The 27640-nt window shown below is 45.8% G+C and overlaps 1 protein-coding gene across 3 annotated transcripts in view; it reads left to right on the top strand.

Moving 5' to 3' along the window:
• Positions 1-27412, top strand: part of rapgef4a (Rap guanine nucleotide exchange factor 4a) — a 47342-nt gene extending 19930 nt beyond the window's left edge. For 2 of the 3 annotated variants that reach the window (XM_048979637.1, XM_048979639.1), the window contains 27 exons: positions 1529-1601; positions 2531-2583; positions 5918-5959; positions 6070-6176; positions 8488-8609; positions 9874-10057; positions 10508-10592; positions 10678-10738; positions 12533-12609; positions 12702-12848; positions 13379-13494; positions 15359-15444; positions 17403-17481; positions 17799-17949; positions 18052-18140; positions 18619-18649; positions 18836-18914; positions 19442-19588; positions 20479-20576; positions 20859-20984; positions 23200-23378; positions 23914-24004; positions 24083-24133; positions 24355-24442; positions 25812-25876; positions 25965-26019; positions 26472-27412. In XM_048979637.1, coding sequence (XP_048835594.1) covers positions 1529-1601; positions 2531-2583; positions 5918-5959; positions 6070-6176; positions 8488-8609; positions 9874-10057; positions 10508-10592; positions 10678-10738; positions 12533-12609; positions 12702-12848; positions 13379-13494; positions 15359-15444; positions 17403-17481; positions 17799-17949; positions 18052-18140; positions 18619-18649; positions 18836-18914; positions 19442-19588; positions 20479-20576; positions 20859-20984; positions 23200-23378; positions 23914-24004; positions 24083-24133; positions 24355-24442; positions 25812-25876; positions 25965-26019; positions 26472-26599 — 2610 coding nt within the window. In that variant the 3' untranslated portion in view covers positions 26600-27412. The remainder of the gene's footprint in view (positions 1-1528; positions 1602-2530; positions 2584-5917; positions 5960-6069; positions 6177-8487; positions 8610-9873; positions 10058-10507; positions 10593-10677; positions 10739-12532; positions 12610-12701; positions 12849-13378; positions 13495-15358; positions 15445-17402; positions 17482-17798; positions 17950-18051; positions 18141-18618; positions 18650-18835; positions 18915-19441; positions 19589-20478; positions 20577-20858; positions 20985-23199; positions 23379-23913; positions 24005-24082; positions 24134-24354; positions 24443-25811; positions 25877-25964; positions 26020-26471) is intronic. The other variant, XM_048979638.1, reaches the window with a different exon arrangement.
• The last annotated feature ends 228 nt before the right edge of the window (positions 27413-27640 follow it).

The following is a 27640-nucleotide window of genomic DNA, read 5'->3' as shown; positions in this document are numbered from 1 at the left end:
ACTTAGTTATTCAATGTTAGATATAACTAGTAACGCTTCAGTTTCATTTTTATCTCGCTTTGCGCAAAAATTTGTTGTCGCCGTCTTTCTGTGATAGCGTTAGCAAACTCCTTGTACTCTGCACTGTGGCGCGTCTTTAGATGTTTGACCAATTGCATCTGTTAAATGATGTGCTGTCCCTTCCTCCTTTTGACACTTCAGCAGAACAGAGTTTACAGTCCGCTGTACTCCCTTATCTTAAAATATGTCCGAACTGCTGACATTCTCCACTTATACTCACCAACTCACCAGTGCCGGTGCTCTCTGTATTTATCCGTACCAAATGTTTCCGGTTGACAAATCGATCGTCAGATGCCAAAATCTTATTGGACTACAAAAAAAAATAATAAAAAATGCCGCGGCTGAGTTTTCATACAATGTTGCAATTAAGTTTTATCGGTTCTTGGTATCGAACAGCATTTACGAGCATGAGCATATGAGCGCAGTATTGGCCTGCTACCCAATGACAGTAATGGTGCATCCATAGACTCCCAGAAGCGCAGCTACTTCATCAAGTTCTAATAAAGCTCAAGGCCGGAAATGCAGTTTCAGTCTGCTCAGATGCTACTTTTCCCACCTCTCAGACCAATGGCAGATGTGGTTTGCCTCTAGCGGCCCTTACATTTACACTCATTCTGTTTATGTCATCCATTGTGGGTGTTTTTAATCTAGCAGGTCTGTTAGGCAGTAAAAAAGAACAGACTTAAAAATGAGTAAATGCCTTCGCTGGTTGAACATCACACGTCAGTGTCTTGCGCAGCAGGTGGAAATGTATGAGGAACTGAACAGCGGCCTGAGGTCTAAGTTTCGTCATGCTGTGGGTTTTCATCCTCTAAAAGCTATTGACCGCCAGCTGTGAGACCATTTGCACAATTATATAACCCGGAGCCTTCATTGTCATCAGCGGAGTTGAACATGCACAAAAATAACAGCCAGGCACTCAGAAGCTGAATTTCGTCCATGTTCTGCATGCATTGTGCTCACTGTCCAGTATCGTATGCATCCAAAGGAGATTTCTGCACACGCACCTTGAACAGAGCCTACAGGCCCATGGAAAGAATCTGGCTGAAATTTGCATTTGGATTTGCCGTGGAAGGAGAATGGGACAGAAGCAGTGTGCTGCGCAGCTATCGGCAGTTTTCTGATTCCAGTGAGAACACCCCCACACTCACTGAAGACGGCATGACACTGCATGAGGCTGCCAACACCCGGCTGTGATCCACATGCCAGGAAACAAAACATCGAATGACATTTTTTTTTTAATAGCAAGAAAATAAAATAAATGTTACTGGCAGTTGATTCTTATGACAGCAAGCGTAACTGCAGTGAACAGAAGGTCCTCTTTTTGGTGGAAAGTAAATGTGACAGTTTTAGCCCATTTTGTGCAATGAGTAAAGCCACTTACTAACTAGTGTCTTTTGTTTTCTAAGACATTAGTTCAGATCAGAAGTGTGTTTTTCAGGGGATTTGGTTTCCTGTGTCTTTCTAGAAGTACCGTCAGTGCATGGCTGGACTCCTTGCCCCGCCATACGGTGTAATGGAAAGTGGACCCAGCAATGACAGTGAGTAATCAGTGCTAATTGAGTCTTTTCTCTTATACCTGTTAAACTCCTTGGATTGTTCTCTGATACTAATGGATTTCCCTACACTAACCAGGCAAAATACATTTCCAATCTTACCTGGCAAATTAAAATTCAGTTCCATTCCACATATCTAAGCTTGACTGATATAATGTGCCCCCACTATAAATAGAATTTGCCTTTTTGAGGGGGGGGTGCTTGCTTCTGAGGCTCCTTCTGGTTTGAGGGATTAACAGAATATAAGACTCGGGCACAGAAGCTGATATTCAGAAAGTGGGGAGAAAAATCCCAAAGCGATAATCCTGCCTTTGTTACAGACTACTAATAACTGACCTTTAAATGAAAGCAGGTCACTTTTCCGGAGGATTATGTGAGCTTTGAAAAGTATCACTGCCCTTTTTCAACAATCCCTCAATCATATCAACCACAGTGTTATTTATTACCTATTCACTGCTTTTTCTTGGTTTTCTGGATATTATTGAAATTGTGGCTCCATCCGGCTGAGTTAGAATAGACCCTCGGTCTACCTGGCTGAGTAACCATAGACCATGGGTCCATCCGGCTCAGTTACCATGGATCCTGTGTCCATCCGGCTGAGTTACCATAGACCCTGGGTCCATCCGGCTGAGTTACCTTAGAGACTGAGGTCAATTTGCTGAGTTACCATAGACCCTGGGTTCATCCACCTATCCAGCAGAATTACCATAAATAAAAAATAAAATACAATAAAAAAGCAGATTTGCAGACATTGGTTGTAATATGCTACTAACAAACTGACTATTTCATATTCAATGATTATTACTCTCTCCTGTTGTAATTCATGGTATTTAATTAACACTGTGATAATGTCAATATGGTCATTGTCCTGAAATACAAGATCACTGTGAAGTCTCTTAATTGTTTCTCTTTAGGAATGCCGGACAAAGAGAATCTGAATAACAGTACCTATGGGTCACTTAGTAAGGTAAGCCATCCATTCTGAATGTTATCCACTCTTAAAAGAACATGCTGGCTGCCTGCAAATTTATAAATGTTTATGCGACCATAAGAAACTTTGTTCTGCTATTATTAATAAACAACATGGTTACATTTACGAATGACAGGCAGAAAGACATTGTAGCCTTGAAGTTTCAGTAGAGAAAACAGAATTAACCTTAAACTCAGAGATAACATATCTTACGGCATTTACTTGGTGTTTACTTTACAGATTAAGATGCAATGCTGTCTGATTACAAAGATAATTGTAAAAGAAATAGGAGCTGTATCCTGTTTCTTTTATGCGGAAGGCATATTTACACATGTTGAAAGAGAAGAAAACTCAAAATAACACTGGGAATTGAGATTTTTTTTTATGTCTGAGGAAGTATAAATAAGACAGTGTTGATTGTTTTGTGCCTGTTTGCTGGGACGTTTTTAGCAGTTCCTGTCCGACCTCTTAACTTTGTTTGGTGACCACTTCAGAGATAGAGTCCCATCTCCAAATATTTTTCTGAAGCAGTATGATTTGTACATTGTTCTGGAAGTCAACCTGATGAGATGCCAACATCTAGACAAAACATTTAAAATTAACTACAAGATGGTCACTGTTTCCATACACTTTCCATGACCTAAAACCTGCCCCTTTCTCATTTTTGTGTGGAACGCCTGTAATCACATTTCTGAATGTCTACATCAACCCATATTACACGCGTGAATCCACATGCAGTGTCACTGGAAGCAGCTTATTTTGTGTTATGACAGAATTCCAGTGAGGAATATTTCTCCCCTGACACTTCATTTAACTGAAGAAATGCACCCCTATGTATTTCCTGTGTCTTTTAAAATTTTTGGTAACACTTTACCTGTGGGGGCGGTAAAGGTCCACGCTTAATTAATGTATTGATTAACCAGAAACTAAGTGTTAATTACGTACTGATCCCATGTTCGTTCATCGATTATCGTGCAGTTCATGTAGTTACTATATTTGTTCAAGATTTGAACTTGGAATGGTGTGTGAGTGTGCCCTGTGATTGGTTGGCACCCCATCCTGGGTTGTGTCCTACCTTGCACCTGTAGCCTCCAGGATAGGCTCCGGACCCACACAGCCCTAAGTAGGATAAACATAATAGGTCGGATGCATTCATGCATGGATTTGTACTAAGTAGTAACTGAGTTACTAAGTTACTTGTGCCCCCTCAAGTAAAGAGCTTTTCCCCAGCAATCCTGACAGGATTGCTACAATAATGTAATGCCAGATGACTGCGAAGATTAACAATATTATTTCACACCCTGACCTCTTATAAGAATCAGAGTTACAGTATCTTGTGGTTTGTATCACTGTAAAACGTTTTCTGAAGAAAGATTGTCCAAAGGCCAGCAGAGAATTCCATCTAATATTAGACCACTTGTGCATTTTGAATGTTTAAGATAAGATGTTTACTGTTAAGATTTAGGGGAGGATAATAAATGATTAATGGAGTTGATAAGTTTTCCTCATTGATCGATCCTAGCCCTGGAAAGCAAATGCACTGTAAAAAGCAGTCAGGTTTTTGGGCAGTTACGTGTAGGATGAATGGCTTTATTGTCTTCTGTGTTGGGTGATGTGAACAGTTCTCAGTGTTAGTTAGCTTCGCTTCAATTTGATAATATCAATCCAACACCATTAATTGGCTTGATTAAGGATTTAATACATTAATTTCAGAAACAGTTTGAAACAGCAGTGCAATTTTAAGAAGATGTTATTCTCATGCATACAGGAGCAATCAGTGTAATATATCCAACGTCACGCTTGATCAGTAAAGCAGCAGGTATTTTCTTTAACTTTTTGTCAGCTAGGATACTGTCAGGTGTTTCTCAAGCAGAGAGGAAATTCAACTGGCAAATTTTGGAAGACATTTTGCTCCTGTTGGCATTCTTGTTTTTGTTCTTGCTCAACCTAAGTGCCATTGATCTGGTCAGCTGTCAATTCTTCCAGTGCCAAAGTGCCAGATATTAAGTTTTCCAAAAAGCGGCGCAGGGTCCAAGACGCGCAGTAAGCTGGTCATGGGGCCAGACGGCGCTTTGTTGATACAGTTTGACCGCGAGCCTCTCTCCTGCTGTCAGCCGCGAATCGCTTCACTTTGCAGATGCTCATGGCCGTCGTGAAAGGGGTACCGCGGCGCATGAAAGCGCATCCTGTCGACGGCGCTACGTTGTTTGTCAGGCTAAACGGCAGCTGCCGGAAAGCGGGTCAGCCGCTGCCCGCGGCGGCCGTGATGATGCGGGAGGGGCGTGGCCTCCCCTCAGGCCTCCAGGTTCAGGCCGGTAGAGGCTCCCGGATGTCCGTCACCATGCACCAGGGATTAGCATGTCCATTTTGCCGTCGTGTTACCCTGGAAACCCCTAACCCAGGTGCACTTTCATTCCCAGGGGGATGTTAGGCAGTACTGGGGCTGTTTCCTTGACAACCGAGGCAGATGTGAAGGTGTATTTGTGAAGGTGGCGACAAAACAAGAGGATGTCGGCATGGTGCCTTCAGTCGCCTATAGGCCTATCGCTGTCCCCCTGTCAACAGGCCTGTCGCCGTCCGCCTGTCAACAGGCCTGTCGCTGTCCCCCTGTCAACAGGCCTGTCGCCGTCTGCCTGTCAACAGCGAACAATAGCGCCGCATGCTTAACAGCCAAGTGCAGGAGAGAACTCTGTTGACGGCAGTGGGCGTGTGGGCAGTACGCCGGACATGTGACATCCTGGAAAAAAAACAGGAGGAAGGAAGGAAAGCCTCTCTCCACGTGTGTTTATATATCATTCATATCATGCCCGAGAACACAAATATCCTGACTCACCATCCCGTGTCTCCGAGATCACTGCTCTCATCCATTATGGGTGTGGGACAGCCCCCCGCAGGCGTTAAAGTGGCATTAAACATTCTAGTTATTTAGTTCTCTATTTTAAACATCCTAGTACTGGATTGATTACTAATGTACTTCACTCAGTGATTTACAGAGGTAGAAGCAGTCTTCTTCACCATACTAGTGATTTTAACCCGCCAAGCAGAAAGAAATGGTTGAGGATGAATTATTAACTAAGCTGAATAACTTATTCAGTTCTGTCTATATTAAAGAAGGAAATTTCTGTGGTGCAAGAATGTCATTGGTCTTGCTAAGTCACGTGATGCAGTTTTTTTTTCACCCATTCATGCAAAGTTGTATTGATTTGAGTGTGCATGTTCATGTTATCTTTAACATTTCACTTTCATCTTAGCCCATTTAGTTCACTTGTTTTTTTTCCTCCAACTTCCATTTCTCTCCGTCCTTCATTTAGACTCACGTTTTGTTTTTCAGACTCCACTTGTTGACAGCCGAGCTGCTAAATCCATTGTCCAGGTATTCAGACACGCTAGGTGGAGCGAGGGCGCGGTTTTACAGATTTCCCGCCTCGCGGTGGCCTTGCCTGGAGCTTGCCGCTCACTGCACATTCCCTGCCTCCATCATAGGTCCCGTCTGAGAAGATCCTGAGGGCGGGCAAGGTCCTTCGCCATGCCATCCTTTCCAGGGCAGCACACATGATCCGGGACAGGAAGTACCACCTGAAGACCTACAGGTGGGCTGAGTGCATGGGCAGCCCATTCTGACGCCCCTGCCACGTTCTTCTGACGCACTTCTGTGCTTCACTTTTCCCAGATTGCTCTTTATGTCGGTTGCTAACACTTCACTTGAGGGGGCAAAAATAATGCAATATTAACCCATTACTTATGTATTAATTAACAGCACACTACATGCTGATTTTATGTTTATTCATCATTAAGGAATCATCATTCAACTTTTAGTTACTATATTCGTTACTGCTATTAATTATGTGAACCCTCGTGAACTACTGAAGGAACAAGTCATGAATAACGCATAACTATCTTATGTTTGTTCATTATTAATGAATTGTGAAGCATCATTTATGCCAGGCAGTTACTAAATTTCTTACTATATCTGTTAATTCTGTAAACCTTTCTGTACTACTTGAAGGAATTACTGAAGGAACAAACACAAGATAAATACTGATCTCGTGTTGGTTCGTCATAAATGAATCCTGTATTTGTTCATGATTTGTACTTCAGCAGTAACTGAGTTGCCGCGAAGTATTTGTGTCCTGTCAAGAAAAGCGTTACCATTGGCTTTGTATGTGAGGGAGAGAAACTGTGGCCGCGTTTGAATGTTGAGGGTGTCTATTGTAATAAGTCTGAGCACAGGTGCTGAAGAGGTGTTTACTGTAGAAGAAACGGACTGAACATCCTGCTGATGAACTAGAAAAAAGCATGAGGTAGGATGATCAAAACAAGGCAAAAATAAAGTTAAAGAAGCTGAAATGGTATAGGTGGGTTTTAAGCCGCCCGTCGTAGATTGCAGCCAGCTCATTGGATGGGGCGATGCAAGCTGTAACACGGGGCTGGGCTTTAGCCGTCCGTCGGCACTCTCTAACTGTATGGTCTCAGCCAGCATGGTGTTAACGGTAAGGCAGTGGCCCATCCAGAAGAGGACCTCCGTCTTCATGACATGGAAAGCCATGATCTCCGCTGCCAGGACCTAATTGTATGCGCGGTGGGTGTCCCTGATCAGAAAGGGAACGAGATTGTTGACGCATTTCCCCCCAGATTGCAGTCCTCCCATTCTGCCGCGACTTCAAACGTGTGGATTCTTCCACTTCGCTATACTCCGACGCCTTCGCGAGGGGCCCCTTATGCGCTCCTGTGCTCATCTGGCATGGGGATCCACTTCGCCGCGGTCCGCCACTGCCTCCTCGCTACCTCTGCGGGGGCGGCCATGTGCTGCGCAATGGCGGCTGTCTGTTCCGCTGGGAATTTGGCCCATTCTTCCATCTCCGTGCCGCCAGGTTCCTGTGACACAGATGGATGCTTTAATTGATTCGAGCGGCTGGTGAAACCGTTGCTAATATCCACATCCTTTGCCAGTGTGGCGGGTTCGAGCTGGAAGCACACGACTGGTGTTGGAGCGTAAGCCATAAAGAGGTGGTGTTTGCAAAATAATAAGTCACATGAAGTCCGGAGCAGGGAAGAGTTTGCCGACTCTGGGATTGTGGGAGATCGAAGGCAGCATTCTTACTCTGTTCCAGGTCCAACAGGAACCAAGAAAGGCATAATTGGCAGTGTGAGCCTGAATAATCGGACTTATAGTGAGAACTACTTCTACAAAGAGAGTGATCTGGGGAGCTATAAGATTATATCAGTCATGGGGGTGGGGTGGGTGGGCTGGTGACCATAAAGTTATTTGCCTATTTTAGGCAAAATTAAAAAACATATATTCAATTAGCATGCATCATATTTTTATATCCAATTTCCTTTGCTGGGTTGAGGGGTCTGGATGCTGGAAGCTACGGGTGCAAGACAGGGAATAACCCAGTACATAAACGATCCTATTTATAAAAAAATGTTTTGGGAACTACTCATCGGCTCCATCTGAGCTATCCGTGCCTTGTGGGCGATCAGTGGTCTGAATGAAAGCAAAAGGTGGGGTGAAAAATATGAGAAGAACGTAAAACAAGAAGTGAAAGGAATTTAAATAGGTTGCTCATTTTTAGCAGTCAAAGACGACAGCCAGTGAATCAGGCAGCGATGTCTTGAAGGATCACTCCAAATATTCCGGGTGGTTATTTTAACGGTAGCACAGACGCCAGGAGAGGAGTGGCAGCTGGCAGGATTCGTCGTCAACGTCAGCGTGTTCGTGTGCCGGCCTGCCATCCCAAACCCTGGCCCTGAGGTTTTCACAGGTGGCCGCTGTCCAAGGTTCTGCGGCGAGCACATGTCTGCCCGCCCATCCGAGTGTCGGGTGTGCATGCGTCCCGGTGGTGGCATCATGACAGCCTGTGCAGTGAGCGTCGCTGTGTGCCTGTGCGTCTCATGCAGGCAGTGCTGTGTGGGTACCGAGATGGTGGACTGGCTGACCCAGCAGAGCCCTTGTATCCACTCCCGCACTCAGGCCGTGGGTATGTGGCAGGTTCTGCTCGAAGAAGGAGTGTTGAACCACGGTAAGGGCACCACACACCTGGAGCCAGCATACGATCACCGTCTGACGAAAACCACGATTGTCCACAGTTTCGATGGAATACACCCATTCTCCTCTGTCTACCGATAGTGTTTGACAGCTAATCGACCAGTAAAAAGATTTATTGTGAAGTCATTTATTTCACTGGTATTTATTTTTGTACTTGGTAACTTTTGTATTCATGATGGTCATTTGTGTATATTGGTTAATAACACTAATCTTAACAATTTAATGTTGACAGATATATACAGTGGGGGAATTACTGTAAGTATTGAACATGTCAGTATTTTTTTCAGTTAATATATTTCCAATGAGGCTATAGCTATAGATGGACCCCTACGGACTTCACCTGGTTCCTTGCCTTCCCTTGCCTTGGTGTACTGCTTTTTCTAAGTGTTTTCAATACTTTTTTTCCTGCGTCATTCCACTACGCATTACGCATAACTTTATTTATTATAAAGTTTTAATATAAACTTTATTATAACTTTATAGTTGTCGATTTCTTGACCAATGCCTGGTGAAAATTTCATGTGAATAGCCTCGTTGGAAATATATTTACTGAAAAAAAGGTTGACACGTTCATTACTTATATCTTCCACTGTAGCTGTCTGACTAACATCATTGTTAATTGCGAATATAAACTGAGATTAGTTTGTGTTTTGTTGACACTGACATATCTGGCTCTCTTACAACAATCCAGGAAGGTCGATTTAAAAAAATTAAACCCTTCACTGGTGCCTGTGTAAAGAAGGGTTTCCAGGTGCCGAGGGGGGTCTCTATTTGTTTATTTATTTAGTTGTTTTAGGTTCAATTTGTAAAGAAATTTCTGAGAAAATACTTTTTTTCATGCTCCTAAAATAATGCATTTTTAGAGATGTGTGATTTTCCTCTGGCAGCGATGACGTACATGTCTGATCACTGTAAGAACATCGGCTGCAGGATGGCAGTCTGACGATTCCTAAATGTAATAGACTGACTGTCTGTATGCAATGATGACAATCCAATGCTCTGCTATAGCTTTAAGGGTCCAAGCTTATTTATAGGCAACAGAATAGAGTTTCATCAGCAAAGTCTTGGATTAAATGGGTCTAAAAATAGCCAAGCTGATATCAGCAGGTTTCAATGGGCTGTATTTAACAAGCCAAAAGTGCAGTTTTATGAAGGCCTTGCGGGATGCCGTCCGGCGGCCGCTGCCAGTCCGTCTGACCTGAAAGCCCTCTGGTGTGTCTCGTGTTTCTGGGCTCCAGTGGACCAGGAGCTGCACTTCCAGGACAAGTACCTCTTTTACCGTTTCCTCGACGACGAGCAGGATGACGTGCCCCCGCCCAGCGAGGAGGAGGAGAAGGAGAGCTATGAGGAGCTGCAGGACACGCTACTCCTGCTGTCCCAGATCGGGCCCGACGCCCACATGCGCATGATCCTGAGGAAGCTGTGAGTGTGGGCCGGAGACACCCCAACCCCCCCCCCCCCCCCCCACCGTAAACAGGATGCCGGAAGTTTCAGCTAACGACCACCAGCCTTCCCAAAGGCATGCTCTCCAGCACAGCGCTGATGCTTTGTCGGGCGTTGTTCTCAGAAGGTCTTCACCTTCCGTCAAAAATTTCCAGATATAGTGCAGGATAGAAATGTAGATTGAGCATTTATTTTTGGTCCTTCCGGAATGTTCTGAGGAGTCTGTTCTTCACATAATTGGTCCCATTGACTGAATCTTTACAATCAGCTGTGATGAGTCACATCTGACGTTGGTGGTGGGGGGGGCATCGAGAGACTTCTTAGCCTGTCACCTCATGATGACATAAACTGTCTCCTCTTTGGCCAAGCGGACCAATCATAACTTGTCTCTGGTCACCTGCCTTAAATTGTACTCCGCTTTCTCTGCAGGCCGGGCCAGAGGACAGCGGATGACTTGGAAATCGTCTACGAAGAGCTGCTCCACATTAAGGCTTTGTCTCACCTCTCCACCACGGTCAGTGAGTATTCCGTCACGCTCAGTGCTTCAGTGATGCTCTCATGTGACCGGCACTCCTCATCCGCCAGTGTTTCCCCCGCAGGTGAAGAGGGAGCTAGCAGGCGTGCTCATCTTTGAGTCACATGCCAAGGCGGGGACAGTGTGTGAGTGAAATCCGCTTCTTCCTTCATGCACACAAATGCGCTGCTTGGTTACTAGGCAAAAAAAATTACATTTTACCCCAAATTTATCAAGGCTGAACACTACTTCTGCACCCTAGAGTCATGCTGCAGCCACAGGTTGTGTAACAGCTAACAATATTAACTCACAAACAGGAGGTTGCTGGTACTTAACCTGAGAAATTTTTGTTAACTATCCTGCTTTGGATTCAGTTCCCTTGAAGAGTTCGACAGCCATTTAATATCAGGGATCATTAGCCCTTTCTTACATTCATCTGGCACTTTTATGTGAAGTGACTGACCGTGAAGGATCGTATGTTTGTGTGCCCCCCGGGATTTGAACCCATGATCTTTATACTGGTGGCATATTGCTCTAATTGATGAGCTACAAGAAGACTCCTTTCTGGATATGGTAAATTGTTTTGATTGAAGAAAAAACTTAAAAAAAACACTTTAAAATACCACATCCGTGGTATAAAAAAGTCAAGAATTTGCCCTGGTGCTGAATATAGGTAAGGGGTGTGCGCTGATTATAGCACATTGCCACACCCACCAGACAACGAACCACCTCAGGGATGAGAACCTGAGTGCAGCCGTGCAATGGGTGATACCTCAGCACCACACTGGTCCAAATGGACTAGTGTGAGTTTTTTCCGGTAGCCGGAGTGCCAGTCCTGCCACCAACCTCCACATTTACCTGTAAGTTGGAGGACCTTCTTACAGGGCTGGATATAAATTAGCATCACACACAGGAGATATAAAGTTCAGGGCCTTGCTCAAGGGTTCAATGGAGTAGGATCACTTCTGACATTCAAACGATTTGAACCAGCAACCTTCCAATTGCTGGTATACATCCCTAGCCTGAGAGGCACCACTGCACTCTTGGTGTTGAATGACATTTAAATATATATATTTAAAACACATATATTGTGTTTTACCTGGGGTGGCATGGTGGTGCAGTGGTTAGCACTGTCGTCTCACACCTCTGGGACCCAGGTTCGAATCTCCGCCTGGGTCACATGTGTGTGGAGTTTGCATGTTCTCCCCATGTCGTCGTGAGGTTTCCTCCGGGTACTCCGGTTTCCCCCCACAGTCCAAAAACATGCCCGTAGGTGTGCATGCGTGAGTGAATGGTGTGTGAGTGTGCCCTGCGATGGGCTGCCCCCCATCCTGGGTTGTTCCCTGCCTCGTGCCCATTGCTTCCGGGATAGCTTCTCTGGACACCCCGCAACCCAGTAGGATAAACGGTTTGGAAAATGGATGGATGGATAAAATATTTTAAACTGACTGTGTGGTGGTGGGATAGAACAACTGGAGGTATGGGAACCAAGTGGTGTACCTGGAACATGACCCCAGGGCCGAGTAGTGTACCTGGAACATGACCCCAGGGCTGAGTAGTGTACCTGGAACATGACCCCATGGCTGAGTAGTGTACCTGGAGTATGACCTCAGAGCTGAGTAGTGTACCTGGAACATGACCCCATGGCTGAGTAGTGTACCTGGAACATGACCCCATGGCTGAGTAGTGTACCTGGAGCATGACCTCAGAGCTGAGTAGTGTACCTGGAACATGACCCCAGGGCTGAGTAGTGTACCTGGAACATGACCCCAGTGCTGAGTAGTGTACCTGGAACATGACCCCATGGCTGAGTAGTGTACCTGGAGCATGACCTCAGAGCTGAGTAGTGTACCTGGAAAACATCCCCTGCTGTAAACTGCAGAATTTCTGCATTTTGTGGATGGTGTGGGATGTTAAAGTTGGACCTTTTTTACTTGCAGTGTTCAATCAAGGAGAGGAAGGGACCTCGTGGTACATCATCTTAAAGGGCTCTGTAAACGTCGTAATCTACGGCAAGGTGCTGCTGCCTCGTATCTGATTGGGGGGTTGGGGAGCTGTCGCTGGGCAGTTTGTGACCGTAAGCACTGCTCCCCTCCATGTCTTCCTCAGGGTGTTGTATGCACTCTTCACGAGGGTGATGACTTTGGCAAGCTAGCACTAGTCAACGATGCCCCACGGGCTGCCTCCATCGTCCTGCGGGAGGACAACTGTCACTTTCTGCGGGTGGATAAGGAAGACTTCAACCGCATCCTGAGGGTCAGTCAGACCTCCCCCTGGTGCCCTGGGCCTCAGATAGCCCTCCATATTAGTTCTAATCAATATCAATAATAACTGGAGTAGAAGAGCTGGAATGGGGGTTTACCTGTTCATGTCTTTTGATGAATTCCACTGTGTGTGGAAAATGTTTTATATTTTAATGGTGTTAGTCTCCCTCTACTGGTTTAAAAGCTGTATTACATGTGTGCTGTGATCTTGTAGTGAATTACTAACATAACGGAAAAAAGAAAATAGTAAATAAACTGGTCCCAGGGAATAACCTCAAATAAATATTTGATTGCATTTTGGATTAAAACGAAACATTAGCGTGTAAATTTCATCAGATTTTTGTGTATGATTACAATACATATTATATTATATTATATTATATTATATTATATTATATTATATTATATTATATTATATTATATTATATTATATTATATTATATTATATTATATTATAATACACATGGCCTTAACTTATTCCCCTCTTGTGAGGCTCACTGTGGGATGTTCTGGGCTTGACAGGATGTGGAGGCCAACACTGTGCGTCTGAAAGAGCACCATCAAGACGTGCTGGTTCTGGAGAAGAGCCCCAGCAGCAGTCGTACTTCCAACCTTGGAGGCACGCCCTCCCACTACAAGTACTGTCCCTCAGTCACACGGCCCTCCCACTACAAGTACTGTCCCTCAGTCACACGGCCCTCCCACTACAAGTACTGTCCCTCAGTCACACGGCCCTCCCACTACAAGTACTGTCCCTCAGTCACACGGCCCTCCCACTACAAGTACTGTCCCTCAGTCACACGGCCCTCCCACTACAAGTACTGTCCCTCAGTCACACGGCCTTCCAACTACAAGTACTGTCCCTCAGTCACACGGCCCTCCGACTACAAGTACTGTCCCTCAGTCACCCGGCCCTCTCACTACAAGTACTGTCCCTCAGTCACCCGGCCCTCCCACTACAAGTACTGTCCCTCAGTCACCCGGCCCTCCCACTACAAGTACTGTCCCTCAGTCACCCGGCCCTCCCACTACAAGTATTGTCCCTCAGTCACACAGCCCTCCCACTACAAGTACTGTCCCTCAGTCATCCGGCCCTCCCACTACAAGTACTGTCCCTCAGTCACACGGCCCTCCCACTACAAGTACTGTCCCTCAGTCACACGGCCCTCCCACTACAAGTACTATCCCTCAGTCACACGGCCCTCCCACTACAAGTACTGTCCCTCAGTCACACGGCCCTCCCACTACAAGTATTGTCCCTCAGTCACACGGCCCTCCCACTACAAGTACTGTCCCTCAGTCACACGGCCCTCCCACTACAAGTACTGTCCCTCAGTCACACGGCCTTCCAACTACAAGTACTGTCCCTCAGTCACCCAGCCCTCCCACTACAAGTACTGTCCCTCAGTCACCCAGCCCTCCCACTACAAGTACTGTCCCTCAGTCACCCAGCCTTCCCACTACAAGTACTGTCCCTCAGTCACCCGGCCCCCCCACTACAAGTACTCTCTCTCAATCACACGGCCATCACACTATAAATACTGTCCCTCAGACATCCTGATCTACAGCATGAACAGAGTACTGGCATAATTATTAAAACTGTCCTCAGCTTGTCTACATTCTTGTAGTTGAGTTCTCATTTACGGCTATCATGGCACGGTGCTATAACAGGCTTTTAAAAACTGTCCCCCTAACAAATCCTGAGACACTGCAAGGGTTTATGGGTTTTGGGGCCTTACAGCCTCACTGAGGAAGGAATTGACAGTGGACTCTGTAATGAGAATGAGCATTAGCACCTGAGAGACCTGCGGAGTATATTCTGTTCCAGTCACTCGGCCTCCGCTGTTGCTGCGGTATGGCTGGCATGAAAACGGCATCGTCTTCTCTACCCTGAGCCTCCACGCTTACAGCGTGACTGTTACCATCATACTTTAGTGTGACAGTTATGCATATATTTCTTTTGACACTTAACAAGTATCTGTCGTCTGAGTGTGAACACTGCCATAAATCCCCGTCATAATTTCCATGTGTTGGAAGGCAGTCGATATGTCCCCTGTCCATGACATCACAAGTGTGGCATTAATTTCCACTCCTACCAGAGTTTTCAAGGTCACTTCTTCTGGCTTCTTCTGCCTACTGCTGCAAAGAACAGGTTAGGTTTGAGAGGAAGGTGATGTGAGCGTCAGCAGTAAAGCCATATGTGTCCTGAACCTCAGCCACCAACACCTAAGCCAAGGTCCCTCAGTCTACCACTGCCTCATGGTCTTAGAGTCCCCCAGTTACTGTCTATCACAAACATCCTAGAGGAACACTCTCCTCTGGGAAATCTCCTGTCCCAAGTTCCATCTGTAATAGTGGCTCTTTAATAAAATCGGTGAAAAAAAAAAATTAATATATTCCCATAAATACAGGAGAGGAGGCCAACCATTTGACAGCAGGGCAGATGAATAGCGGATGAATCGCAGATAAGCTGGTGATGGAAGCCCACTGATCCTTTTCCAGATACACTGTGATGTCTGGTACACCGGAGAAGATCCTGGAGCACGTCTTGGAGACCGTGAGGCTGGACTCAAGCGTCACTGACCCAGGTGCTGAACTCGATTGTGTCACTCTCTCATGGAGTTTACCGTACTATGAAAACATCATTTGGTGACTATTTAAGAATTCTTGTCCTTGACGTGTCTGATGGCTGCCCTCATGTCCCTGTACACCTTTAGCTCTTTGAAGGCCAATGTCCGGCTGCCATAGGACCATTAGCAGAATTAGCATGCTAAGACGTGTGCCCCTGTCTCCACTACACCCCTTTCTCTTTCACCTCACAACCAGTTTTTTTTCATGTCTGATCAGACACCCAGCTGAGGCTCACAGTGCCCTTAGCTACAGGTTCTTCTGCATGTTGTGGTGAACCCTTTCAGGCCCCAGCCGCCTGGGCTGCCAGACCTAGCACAGAGCTAACGGCCCTGACCTAGCACAGAGCTAACGGCCCTGACCTAGCACAGAGCTAACGGCCCTGATCTAGCACAGAGCTAATGGTCCTGACCTAGCACCGAGCTAATGGTCCTGACCTAGCACAGTGCTAACGGCCCTGATCTAGCACAGAGCTAATGGTCCTGACCTAGCACCGAGCTAATGGTCCTGACCTAGCACAGAGCTAACGGCCCTGATCTAGCACAGAGCTAACGGCCCTGATCTAGCACAGAGCTAATGGTCCTGACCTAGCACAGAGCTAATGGTCCTGACCTAGCACCGAGCTAATGGTCCTGACCTAGCACAGAGCTAACGACCCTGATCTAGCACAGAGCTAATGGTCCTGACCTAGCACCGAGCTAATGGTCCTGACCTAGCACAGAGCTAACGACCCTGATCTAGCACAGAGCTAATGGTCCTGACCTATACAGAGCTAATGGTCCTGACCTAGCACAGAGCTAACAGCCCTGACCTAGCACAGAGCTAACGGCCCTGACCTATACAGAGCTAATGGTCCTGACCTAGCACAGAGTGAACAGTCCTGACCAAACACAGAGCTAACAGTCCTGACCTCTCACAGAGCTAATGGTCCTGACCTATCACAGAGCTAATGGTCCTGATCTAGCACAGAGCTAACGGTCCTGACCTATCACAGAGTTAACGGTCCTGACCAAACACAGAGCTAACAGTCCTGACCTCTCACAGGCTAACGGTCCTGACCTATCACAGAGCTAATGGTCCTGACCTAGCACAGAGCTAACGGCCCTGATCTAGCACAGAGCTAATGGTCCTGACCAAGCACAGAGCTAACGGCCCTGATCTAGCACAGAGCTAACGGTCCTGACCTATCACAGAGTTAACAGTCCTGACCAAACACAGAGCTAACAGTCCTGACCTCTCACAGAGCTAACGTCCTGACCTATCACAGAGCTAATGGTCCTGACCTAGCACAGAGCTAACGGCCCTGATCTAGCACAGAGCTAATGGTCCTGACCAAGCACAGAGCTAACGGCCCTGATCTAGCACAGAGCTAACGGTCCTGACCTATCACAGAGTTAACAGTCCTGACCAAACACAGAGCTAACAGTCCTGACCTCTCACAGAGCTAACGTCCTGACCTATCACAGAGCTAATGGTCCTGACCTAGCACAGAGCTAACGGCCCTGATCTAGCACAGAGCTAATGGTCCTGACCTAACACAGAGCTAACGGTCCTGACCAAGCACAGAGCTAACGGCCCTGATCTAGCACAGAGTTAACGGTCCTGACCAAGCACAGAGCTAATAGTCCTGACGTCTCACAGAGCTAATGGTCCTGACCTATCCCAGAGCTAATAACCCTGACCAAGCACAGTGCTAATGGTCCTGACCTAGGACAGAGCTAACGGTTCTGACCAAGCACAGAGCTAACGGTTCTGACCAAGCACAGAGCTAATGGTTGTGACCTAGTGCACAGTTAATGGTCCTGACTGAGCACAAAGTTAATGGTCTTGACCTTGGAAAGTGCTAACGATCTTGACCTGGGCAGAGCTAACGGTCCTGATCCAGCACATTACTAACGGTCCTGCTTTGTTCCTGCAGACCCAGTCCTGGACGACTTTGTGCTCATGCACTGTGTCTTCATCCCCAACAGCCAGCTCTGCCCGATGCTAATGGCACAATATCCTTTGGACTCCCTCACTCTCCCTCCCTTCCATCTTCTTCTTCCTTCGCCTCACTCTTTACTCTTGGCTTGTCACCCTGCAACCTCCACTCTCAGTTCCCCATCCCAGCTGCCTTTCCAGACATCTTTTTTTCTGCATCCGCTCAGCTAAATCATCCACTGACCAGACTTCCTTCGGTAGAGTGATTCTTCCAACATTCCAGTGTCATGATTTCTCCTGGAGTCACAGCATTGCGGTTCAGTCTAGACCGGGTGGCAGGGGAACCGGGGTCTGCTGTGTGTCTGCTCCTTTGGCTCCCTTAATGGCCCAGCACCTACCACGCCCAGGTATCCCAGGGTTCTGAGCAGGAGAAGCAGAACTACACCCTGGGTAACAAGCGGCGGGTGGTACGCCTGGCACTGCACTGGGCCTCGCTGTACGGGGACCATCTCCAGGAAGAGGAGGCCTCGCTGGCATTCCTGGAGGTCAGTATGGTTCCCCCAGTCCCCACTATCCTGACCCGTTGCTACTGGGGGTGGGGGGGGGGCTGGCAGGCCTAGTGACAGATGTCATGTCACTTATTTCAGGAGTTGCGTGTGACAGTGGCTGATGACTCCAGGGTCTTCCCCGCACTGAAGGAGGAGCTCGCTGAATTGGAGAAGGTGGTGAAACTGAAGTAGGTGCAGAGCGTGATGGCTTAGAGTTGGGGTTGGGCTGATTAGGTCTTTATGGTGAAATCCAGAGATCGGGTCAGGTTATCATTAGCAAACTCTGAAACTATAAGAAAACATTTTTGTAAACTAATAAAATAAGATATGAAAAACTACAATTAAACAAAAACTATAAAGGTTGCTTCCAAAACTAACTGAAATAAAATAAAAGCAAATGTTAATTACCATTTGTAAATGTCATTTAGCTAAAGTAGAGATTTTCCTACCTTTATTTACCATTAATGATACCTGGATCATGTTTTACCCATTTTGAGGACATTAATACATAATGTGTAATTATTAAAAATTTAAACTGAAACTAAAATATGTAAATATAAATAGAAATATATCATACTAACCCCAGATCAGGTGCTGCTTTGCAGATGTTCTGAACAGTGACTGTAATCTCCTATTTTCTTTTTCCATTTTGGGTGTCATCCTCAGTTTGGATGATGCAAAATCTTCTCAAAAAAAGGTCAGTCACTGATTATCATCCCTCCTCTTGTTATGCTAAATCTGTTTTGATGAACTGGCTCGTCGCGTGACGCAGGCAGCAAAGCAGTTGCTAGTTGTTAACAGTAACAAAGGGTCAAAGAGGGCACGATGCCCCCCCCCTCCTCCCCGCCTATATATTGCTGACCCCCAACCCACTCTCTTTCAGCACAAAGTTCTGCTGCGTCAGTTCAGCATGGGCGATGAGCGTCTCCAGAAGCGACAGCCAATCAGGAGCTCTGACGAAAGTATGTGACGGGGACACACTGACACACGCTGACCTCATTTTTAATTGTTGCTGGATGGCGCGGCTGATATCAGCTCTCTGTAAAATTAATGTGCAGTACGCTATCAATGGTCACCCCTGACCCTTTCCGAGAAGACAACCCAGTAACGTTTCTGATAAACGCTTATAAACGTGCAAATCATTAGAGTAAAGATGCAATTACACAAAGGATACCATTCAATGTAGGTAGACTCTTTGTGTGGACATGAAAAGCATATTTCATTCATTTAGCAGAAGCTTTTATCTAAAGCGAAGTACATTATGAGAAAGCAGGGTCAGTCGGTCCCAGGAGCGTTGCTCAGGCGAGCCTGGGATTTGAACCGACGACCTTCCAGTCACAGTCACAGCATCCTAACTCACTGAACCACACAGTGCCCCCTAGTGGTCGTACCTTCAGTAAAGGAAGAGTGGTGACAGAGGCATATTGTTTGTCCCCTGAGTGTCACCGCTGTTCAGTCTACCTCTGGCTAACCTGTCTTTCTCTCCTAGTCCTATTCAAAGTCTACTGCATGGACCACACCTACACCACCATCCGGGTGCCGGTGGCAGCCTCCGTGCGGGAAGTCATTGCTGCTGTGGCCGACAAGCTGGGGTCAGCTGAGGACCTGCTCCTGGTCTGCCTCAGTTCAGCCGGAGGTGAGAAGGGCCACAGCTACTCGCTAATCGAACGCCGGGGCAGACGGAGCGTGGCGTAGCGCCCACTGCGCTAATTAATCACCGACAAGGTTCCAAAGTGTTGTGTCCCAGATTTGTCCATTTTAATTACTGGGGTGTGATGGAAAGCCTGGAGCGTGGCCCTGGGAGAATCCCGGTGTCGTTTAAGATTCCGAGCCTTTCTGCGGGCGTCTCCATCCCGTTGCTGCTGCCAGAGCCCATGAATCCACTTCCACATGGCCTGTGTTTGACTTCTACCTCCTTCATGCTAGTTCTGCACAAACAGGCGGCAGATTTCTGCTAAGGACAGAAATATCGCTGTTATTTATGAGATGGCACTTCACTGTCTTCCTTTAACATACCACAGGACATGAATAATTCAAATAAATTTATACTGGATTTAAGAGTTAAATGCCCCAGGATTGACTTATCACCTGAAACACTATTACACAGTAGCCTCAGTGGACTGGAACAGAGCTGAGAGCCCTAAGAGGCTGTTACTAAAATGTATCATTCATTGGTATTTGATATTTGTGCATCCTGTTAACCCACAGGCCTAAGATGATTGGCCAGCCAGTTGACCTTTGACCCCCCCCCCGACATTGCTTTCCCTACTAGTCCAACCTATCGGGTCTTAGTTCCAATTCCTCCACTGTATTCTGGCTTTTTCTGCCTTTATAGTGTGCTGTGTACATTTGTACATGTGTATAGGAGGCTTTATATGTGTTAGGAAGGGTTCTTCATGAAGATAATTAAGTTTTTGGTATGAAATGGTAACTGATGTGTAAAAGTGCAATTGATTTCATGGAGTTGTTTTTATATGTGAGCAACAGTTGGTCTAGGTGACCACGTAACGTGCTGTGTTTCCCCAGACAAGCTGGTGCTGAAGCCCAACGACATTTCAGTGTTCTCCACGCTCAGCATCAACGGACGCCTGTTCGCCTGCCCCAGGAACCTCTTGGATTCACTGGTGTGCGAACACACATTTGCCAGCGTGTCCCTGCGTCTGAAAAACCAGCACGAAATCAGATTGTCTAATTCCCAGATGCAGCTCTCTGGACCGTGTGGCCATGATTGGATTTTAATATATTTGTTTATCGTTTCTAAGTCACTTAATTAACTTTTACATCTATTTTATGGCCCCTGCACCTAATAGGATTTATTAAGACAAAGTGTAATTGTGTTTCCGAATGGCTGTCTGCTGTATCTGACGTCAGCATGCTGAAGTGAAATCGTACGATCCGTGTTCCAGGCTCCGCTGACAGAGCAGGACGGGCCGTCCACAGGGTCCTTCGGAACCTTTGAGCTGATGAGCTCCAAAGACCTGGCCTATCAGATGACGCTCTACGACTGGGAGCTCTTCAACTGTGTCCATGAGGTGAGGGGCATCGTCTGCCCCCCTTCTGGCTCCAGCCCTGTGCTTTGGGTTCTGCCCCCGCTGGTGGAACATAAGAACATAAGAAATTTACAAACGAGAGGAGGCCATTCGGACCATCAAGCTCGTTTGGGGAGAACTTTAACTAATAGCTCAGAGTTGTTAAGATCTTATCTAGCTCTGATTTATAGGAACCCAGGGTTTTAGCTTGCGCTACATGAACAGGAAGACTATTCCATACTCCAACTACACGCTGTGTAAAGAAGTGTTTTCTCAAATTCAGTTTAAAATGTTCTCCTGCTAATTTCCACTTATGGCCACAAGTTCTAGTATATAAACTAATATTGAAGTAGCCATTTGGCTGAACAGCATCCCGACCTGTTAGAATCTTATACACCTGGATCATGTCCCCCCTTAGTCTTCTTTGCGTGAGGCTGAACAGATTCAGCTCAGCTAACCTCTCCTCATAAGACATTCTTCTAAGACCAGGAATCATTCTCGTAGCCCTACGTTGCACCTTTTCCAAGGCAGCAATGTCCTTCTTAAGGTATGGTGACCAAACCTGCACATAATATTCTAGGTGGGGTCTTACCAAGGAATTATATAATCGTAGCATCATTTCCCTTGACTTAAACTCCACACACCTAGAGATGTAACCTAACATCCTATTGGCCTTTCTTATTGCTTCCCCACACTGACGAGAGTGAGACATGGAAGCATCAGCATACACTCCAAGGTATTTCTCATAATCAGCTACCTTTATTTCAGTGGAACCCATAAAATATCTATACTTTATATTTCTGCTCCCTGCATGGATTACCTTACATTTATCCATGTTAAATTTCATCTGCCAGGTATCAGCCCAGTCGCTAATTAAATCAAGATCCCGTTGTAGCCTCTGTGACACCACCTTGGTGTCGTCTGCAAATTTAACCAGTTTACTGTATGTATTACTGTCAATATCCATCCATCCATTTTCCAAACCGCTTATCCTAATGGGTCGCGGGGGGTCCGGAGCCTATCCCGGAATCAATGGGCACGAGGCAGGGAACAAACCAGGATGGGGGGCCAGCCCATCGCAGGGCACACTCACACACCATTCACTCACACATGCACACCTACGGGCAATTCAGCAACTCCAATTAGCCTCAGCATGTTTTTGGACTGTGGGGGGAAACCGGAGTACCCGGAGGAAACCCCACGACGACACGGGGAGAACATGCAAACTCCGCACACATGTGACCCAGGCGGAGACTCGAACCCGGGTCCCAGAGGTGTGAGGCGACAGTGCTAACCACTGCACCACCATGCCGCCCCTACTGTCAATATCATTAATGTAAATAAAGAATGCAGGCCCACTGTGACATTGTGCCTCTAATAACTACCCGCTGCTTCCTGTCTGTTGGCCAGTTTTCGATCCAAGCTCCCACAGTTCCTAAAATCCCTGCAGCTTTGAGCTTAAGCAAGAGCCGTTTGTGGGGGACAACAGGAAAGGCCTTCTGGAAATCTAAGTAGATCATATCAAGGTCTTTTTGTGATCAATTTCTCTTGTAGCTTCCTCAAAGAACTGAAGTAGATTAGTTGAGATCTACCTCTCCTAAATCCATGTTGGCTATTCCTCAGAATGTTATTTTAATCCAGGTAATCTACCATTTTGACTTGGATTATAGCTTCCATTACTTTTCCAGTTATGAAAGTGAAACTGATTGGCCTATAGTTTGCTGGATTACTTCTTCTATCCCCTTGAATATGCGCGTTATATTAGCATGCTTCCAATCAGAAGGTACCACACCAGCAGATAAGGATTTCTGGAATAGTAAAGGTTGGCTAAGAATATCCCACATCTCTTTCAAAACTATAGGTAAGACGCTATCAAGGCCCTGCGATTTATTTATTTTGAGCTTAGCTAGGCTTAGTACCACATCAACCTCAGTTATACATTTATTGGTCATAGGTGACACTGTATTTGGACTAAATGGTGGCAAGTTACTTGTGTACTCCACTGTGAACACCCATGTATAATAATCACTAAGCTGTTTTACTATATCAATTTCATTTTCAATTATAAGACCCTTACTATCCTGCAGATTAGTGATTTCAGCTTTTAGAGCGCTTTTTGGAGTTAAAATATTGGAAGAAACTTTTAATGTCATCCTTAGCCTCCAATGCAATCTTCCTTGGAAATGGGGTTTGACAAATCGCTCCTCTCTTTTGGCAGCATGAGCTCATATACCACACGTTTGGGCGGCACAACTTCAAGAAGACTACAGCCAACCTGGATTTGTTCCTCAGAAGGTTCAACGAGGTGCAGCTGTGGGTAGTGACCGAAGTGTGCCTTTGCACCCAGCTTGGCAAGCGTGTACAGCTTCTCAAGAAGTTCATCAAGATCGCTGCCCAGTGAGTGTGCAACCTGATGCAACTGCCCGTCCAGCTAAGCAGCCTACACCCAAGTACACCCAGCCATAATAGATATCATCTGATGCTGATTCTGCCTACATCAATGACCCTCTATGTCAGTTTTTCTCAACATGGTCCTCAGGGACCCCCAGATAGCCCACATTTTTGCTCCCTCCCAGCTCCTAGTACACCTGAACCAAGCTATCAAGACCACAGAGTACCTGGTACAGGTGTGTACCTGTATGAGGGAACAAAAATGTGGACTTTCTGGGAGTCCGAGAACTGGGTTGAGAAACACTACTCCATGTGTGAGGGTACCACGATGGGATCTCCTCCGATTTCCTGAAGGGGCACTGTTCAGCCAGCTCCTCCCCCCCTTCAAGCACCTGTCCCTTCAAAAATTTGGGCACATCTTTGGGTAGAAGAATGTTTGGAAAGGGCAGGACAGCTGTGCCCCAGCTTTTCCTGATGCTGATGGAGGTATCTCTGCCTCACACCCGATGCTTACGTGTGGGTTGTGTTTACATGGTTTCAGTTGCAAAGAGTACAAGAACCTGAACTCCTTCTTCGCCATCATTATGGGGATGAGCAACCCGGCGGTCAGCAGGCTAAGCCAGACGTGGGAGGTGGGAGACCCTGCATCATTAAGGCGGGAGGCAGGGAGGGATGCTGCAGGTATGTCCTCACCTTGCTGTCTGTTGCAGAAACTGCCTGGCAAGTTCAAGAAGTTCTACGGAGAGTTTGAAAGTCTGATGGTGAGTAGGAGGAGCCACAGCCCAGGCCATGGTGGGTTTCCACGGCAACCCCGCTACCCACCCTGACATCTACAAACTGTGATGTCGATGGATGGCAAGCCAATCCAATCGCTGTTACAGTAATGCTACAGGAAATGTATTTTTAAAGGGCACCACAACCGCTACTGGATTGTATTTCTTGTATCTGTTATGTGAATGCTTTGGGTGACCTGTGTCTACAGGATCCTTCCAGAAACCATCGGGCCTATAGGCTGACTGTGGCCAAACTGGACACCCCCCTCATCCCCTTCATGCCCCTCCTCATTAAGGGTAAGGTGAGAGTCCACAACATGCTGTATTACGCCAATGCTGGTTCCTCAATTTGCTGTGTTGGTTCCAACATCGCTAAATTTTCATGTTCGGTTACACCTGCTGTGTCAGTTTTCTGTGTACGTTTACATGCACAGCTAAGTCAAGCTACGGTAATAGCTTGACTATGCCATTTAATCAGACTACTGTCCTTCTCCCGCTATACATGCACGGGAGAGGAATCGATTTATTGACCAAAGTATGTCCGACTCCACTACAATAGGTGGCGATATGGCTCCTTTCAGCTCATTAGTACTGGGCTTTTTCTGGTTGATCTATTATGTCACAGACACAGAAAAATAATAAAATTAGTAATTATGGGTGGATGGACAAATGAAATGACACAAGCTTTTATTGAGATCTGGTCGGAAGAACAGATACAACAAGATCAGGATGGTATGACAAGAAATAAAGTATTTTGTATAATATGCCGTGACAGTATGGTATTGGAAATTTTTCATATATTCCAGTGTGATTTTGTAGTAATAAATATTGAAGTATTTATTAAACAAAAAAGGAGTTTAGCATAAATTTTTCATGAATCCATCTAGGAGTGGTTTAAATAGCACGGATGAAAATGATTATGATTGTGTTAGAGAACATATGCAGCCCTCATGCAAGAGATTTTTAAACATGTACTAGATAATCTTGAAAATGAATCATTCTTAGCGTGCATGTAAACGTACTGAGTGTTATGACCGGACAGAGGAAACATACTCCTACACGGACTTAAATACACAGGACTAATTAACAACAACGAGAAACAGCTGGGAACACGGGATTCCACACAAGGTAGCGAGGGGGCGTAGCACACGGGGGGATCGGACGAGCAGGGCGTGACACTGAGTGTCTCACAAAACAAAATATGTCTTGGAATTTTTGGGTTGAGGGGAACAATATGTGGTGAAGTGCTACTGTAGCTATTATGACTTAGAAGACGCACAGCTGGATCCAGGGATAAAATCAACACCCCCGCAGTGACCAGGCCCACATCTTGCATCTAGCCTCATTACATGAAATGGTTTACATGGGTGCTGCATTCATCTCCATGTGTTTATTTTAAAGAAATTTGAATTAATTGCTTCTGAATGATGATTTAATAGTAACTGAGTTTTTTATTGTACTATAATGACAGAACTCATATGGCAACATGACATGGTCACATATCGTGCAGCAGATCATTGAAGCAAATTTTGTAAAGGAGACGAAAAAAATGCTCAATCCTTTGAAGTCATGAGATTTGAGTTATCAGCAATTTCTGTCCATTTCCACGACACTGTGCCTTTTATCTTTGACACTAAAATAAAATGAAATCTCATTATATTTACAGATATGACTTTTAGTCATGAGGGCAACAAGACATTCGTTGACAACTTAGTCAACTTTGAGAAAATGGTGAGTCTTTCTGACGTAGCTGTTCTGACATCGCTGCAGAGGTCATGGAACCGCCTGTGCTAAAAACACCCTGTTGCTGTTTTTCCAGCGAATGATCGCTAACACGGTGAGGATAGTGAGATACTGCCGAAGCCAGCCATTCAGTAAGTCGCTGTCCACCCTCCTGTTTCTGCCTCTCTTGATCCTGAGTAGCCAGTGATTTTGAAGCCTTTAGGCTGTGTAGCTCTGTAAGTGTGGCATTCTGTCTTACTATTGGCTGTGTGGAGTGATGTGCAAGCTCTTCGGAGCTCTACTTACACAAAAATGTTCTGAGGGCACAATGAATAATGTCTGGTTGAGAAAGATAACCAATCAGATTGTAGAGGCGGTGGATCCAAGCAATAGAGTGGGCAGGACCATCCAGTCACATGTCTTGGTCCCACTTCCTGTGAACCATTCATTTCTCATCCTGGTTCTCATTTTGAGAACTTGGGGGTGGCCAGTTTAAGCACGTAAGTTACTGAATGTCAGTGATTTGGTTTGAAGGAGCAAATCAGAGGAGCGTTAAGAAGCGGAGCAGGTTCTAAACATGTGGGCCTGTCCTCGTCTGCCTCAGGCCCTGATGTGTCCCTGGCCAATAAGAACCACCAGGATGTGCGGAGTTGCGTGCGTCAGCTGACTGTCATCGACAACCAAAGGACACTGTCCCAGCTCTCCCACAGACTGGAGGCACGCAGGACCTGAGCCTTGCCAGCCTAAGCACTGAATGCACCTGGATCTGAAGCACCCAATCAGAGCTCTCCGCATCACTGACAGCAGGCCGGACGTGGCAGCACTGACGCCATCTCCATCTTTACATCACTCCCTCACCTTTCTTTCCCTTTCTCCATCATACTCCCATTCTTTTCCGTCTCCCTCGTGCTATCGCATGTCAACCACCATAGATGCCTGAGTGTACCTGTCCCAAGAACTTTCTGAATGTATTTTCCTTATGCTACAGTTTTACTTCTTTAACAGCTCATACTAAGACGATACCCTCAAAGTGCTGAATTCTCCCTTGCTGTGTTCACAGCTGTACAATGTAATCAAAATAAAATCATCCCATCATCCATTTTAAGACAAAAAAGAACTGTATCCTAAATCGGTAACAGGCAAAGCCATTCAAATATAGTATTTATCAGCAGACATCTAGAGTTTATTTATATAGCTCTCAAAGTGCACCTAATATTTTTTTTAACTGCGATATTACGTTGGGCATATGAATATAGAGGTATCATTTATTCTAGATGCAGAATAAATCCCAGGTTTTCATAACTGGTGATGCAGTACTACTAGTTGTCTTACAATTCACAGAGTTTTGTAAATTAAATAAAAAGCATTTTGTCCTTTGTGCTGATTATTTTATGTACGATGTGAAATGTCTGACTTTATTACTCTTGACCTCAGCATGCTGCGGAGTTTATTAGAGCAGAGGTTCCCTATAAGTTATCTGCTGTTGCCAGCCGCTCTATTTCAATGTATTCTGTAAATATAGCAGACTTATTAAATGGTTTTTTTTACAAAAAAATCTTGAGTTTTAATTATAAATATTTATCTTTAATTTAGGAAATTTTCAGGCATGTTTTTCTGTTAAAATGCGTATTCTGCTCCACCAATACTACTCAAAATGAATGTATTTTCTGATCTAGGGTTAGGTCTTACATGCCGCTTTCCTGCTGCTAGTTTATTATTAAGGCTACTGGGCATAAAGGGACCCTGTGGGGCTCAGGCGTAGGAAATATGTCA

Source organism: Brienomyrus brachyistius, chromosome 16 (genome assembly GCF_023856365.1).
Source record: "Brienomyrus brachyistius isolate T26 chromosome 16, BBRACH_0.4, whole genome shotgun sequence".
Lineage (NCBI taxonomy): Eukaryota > Metazoa > Chordata > Actinopteri > Osteoglossiformes > Mormyridae > Brienomyrus > Brienomyrus brachyistius.
The sequence above is the reverse complement of the archived record's forward strand: the minus strand, read 5'-3'. Positions and strand labels throughout refer to the sequence as shown.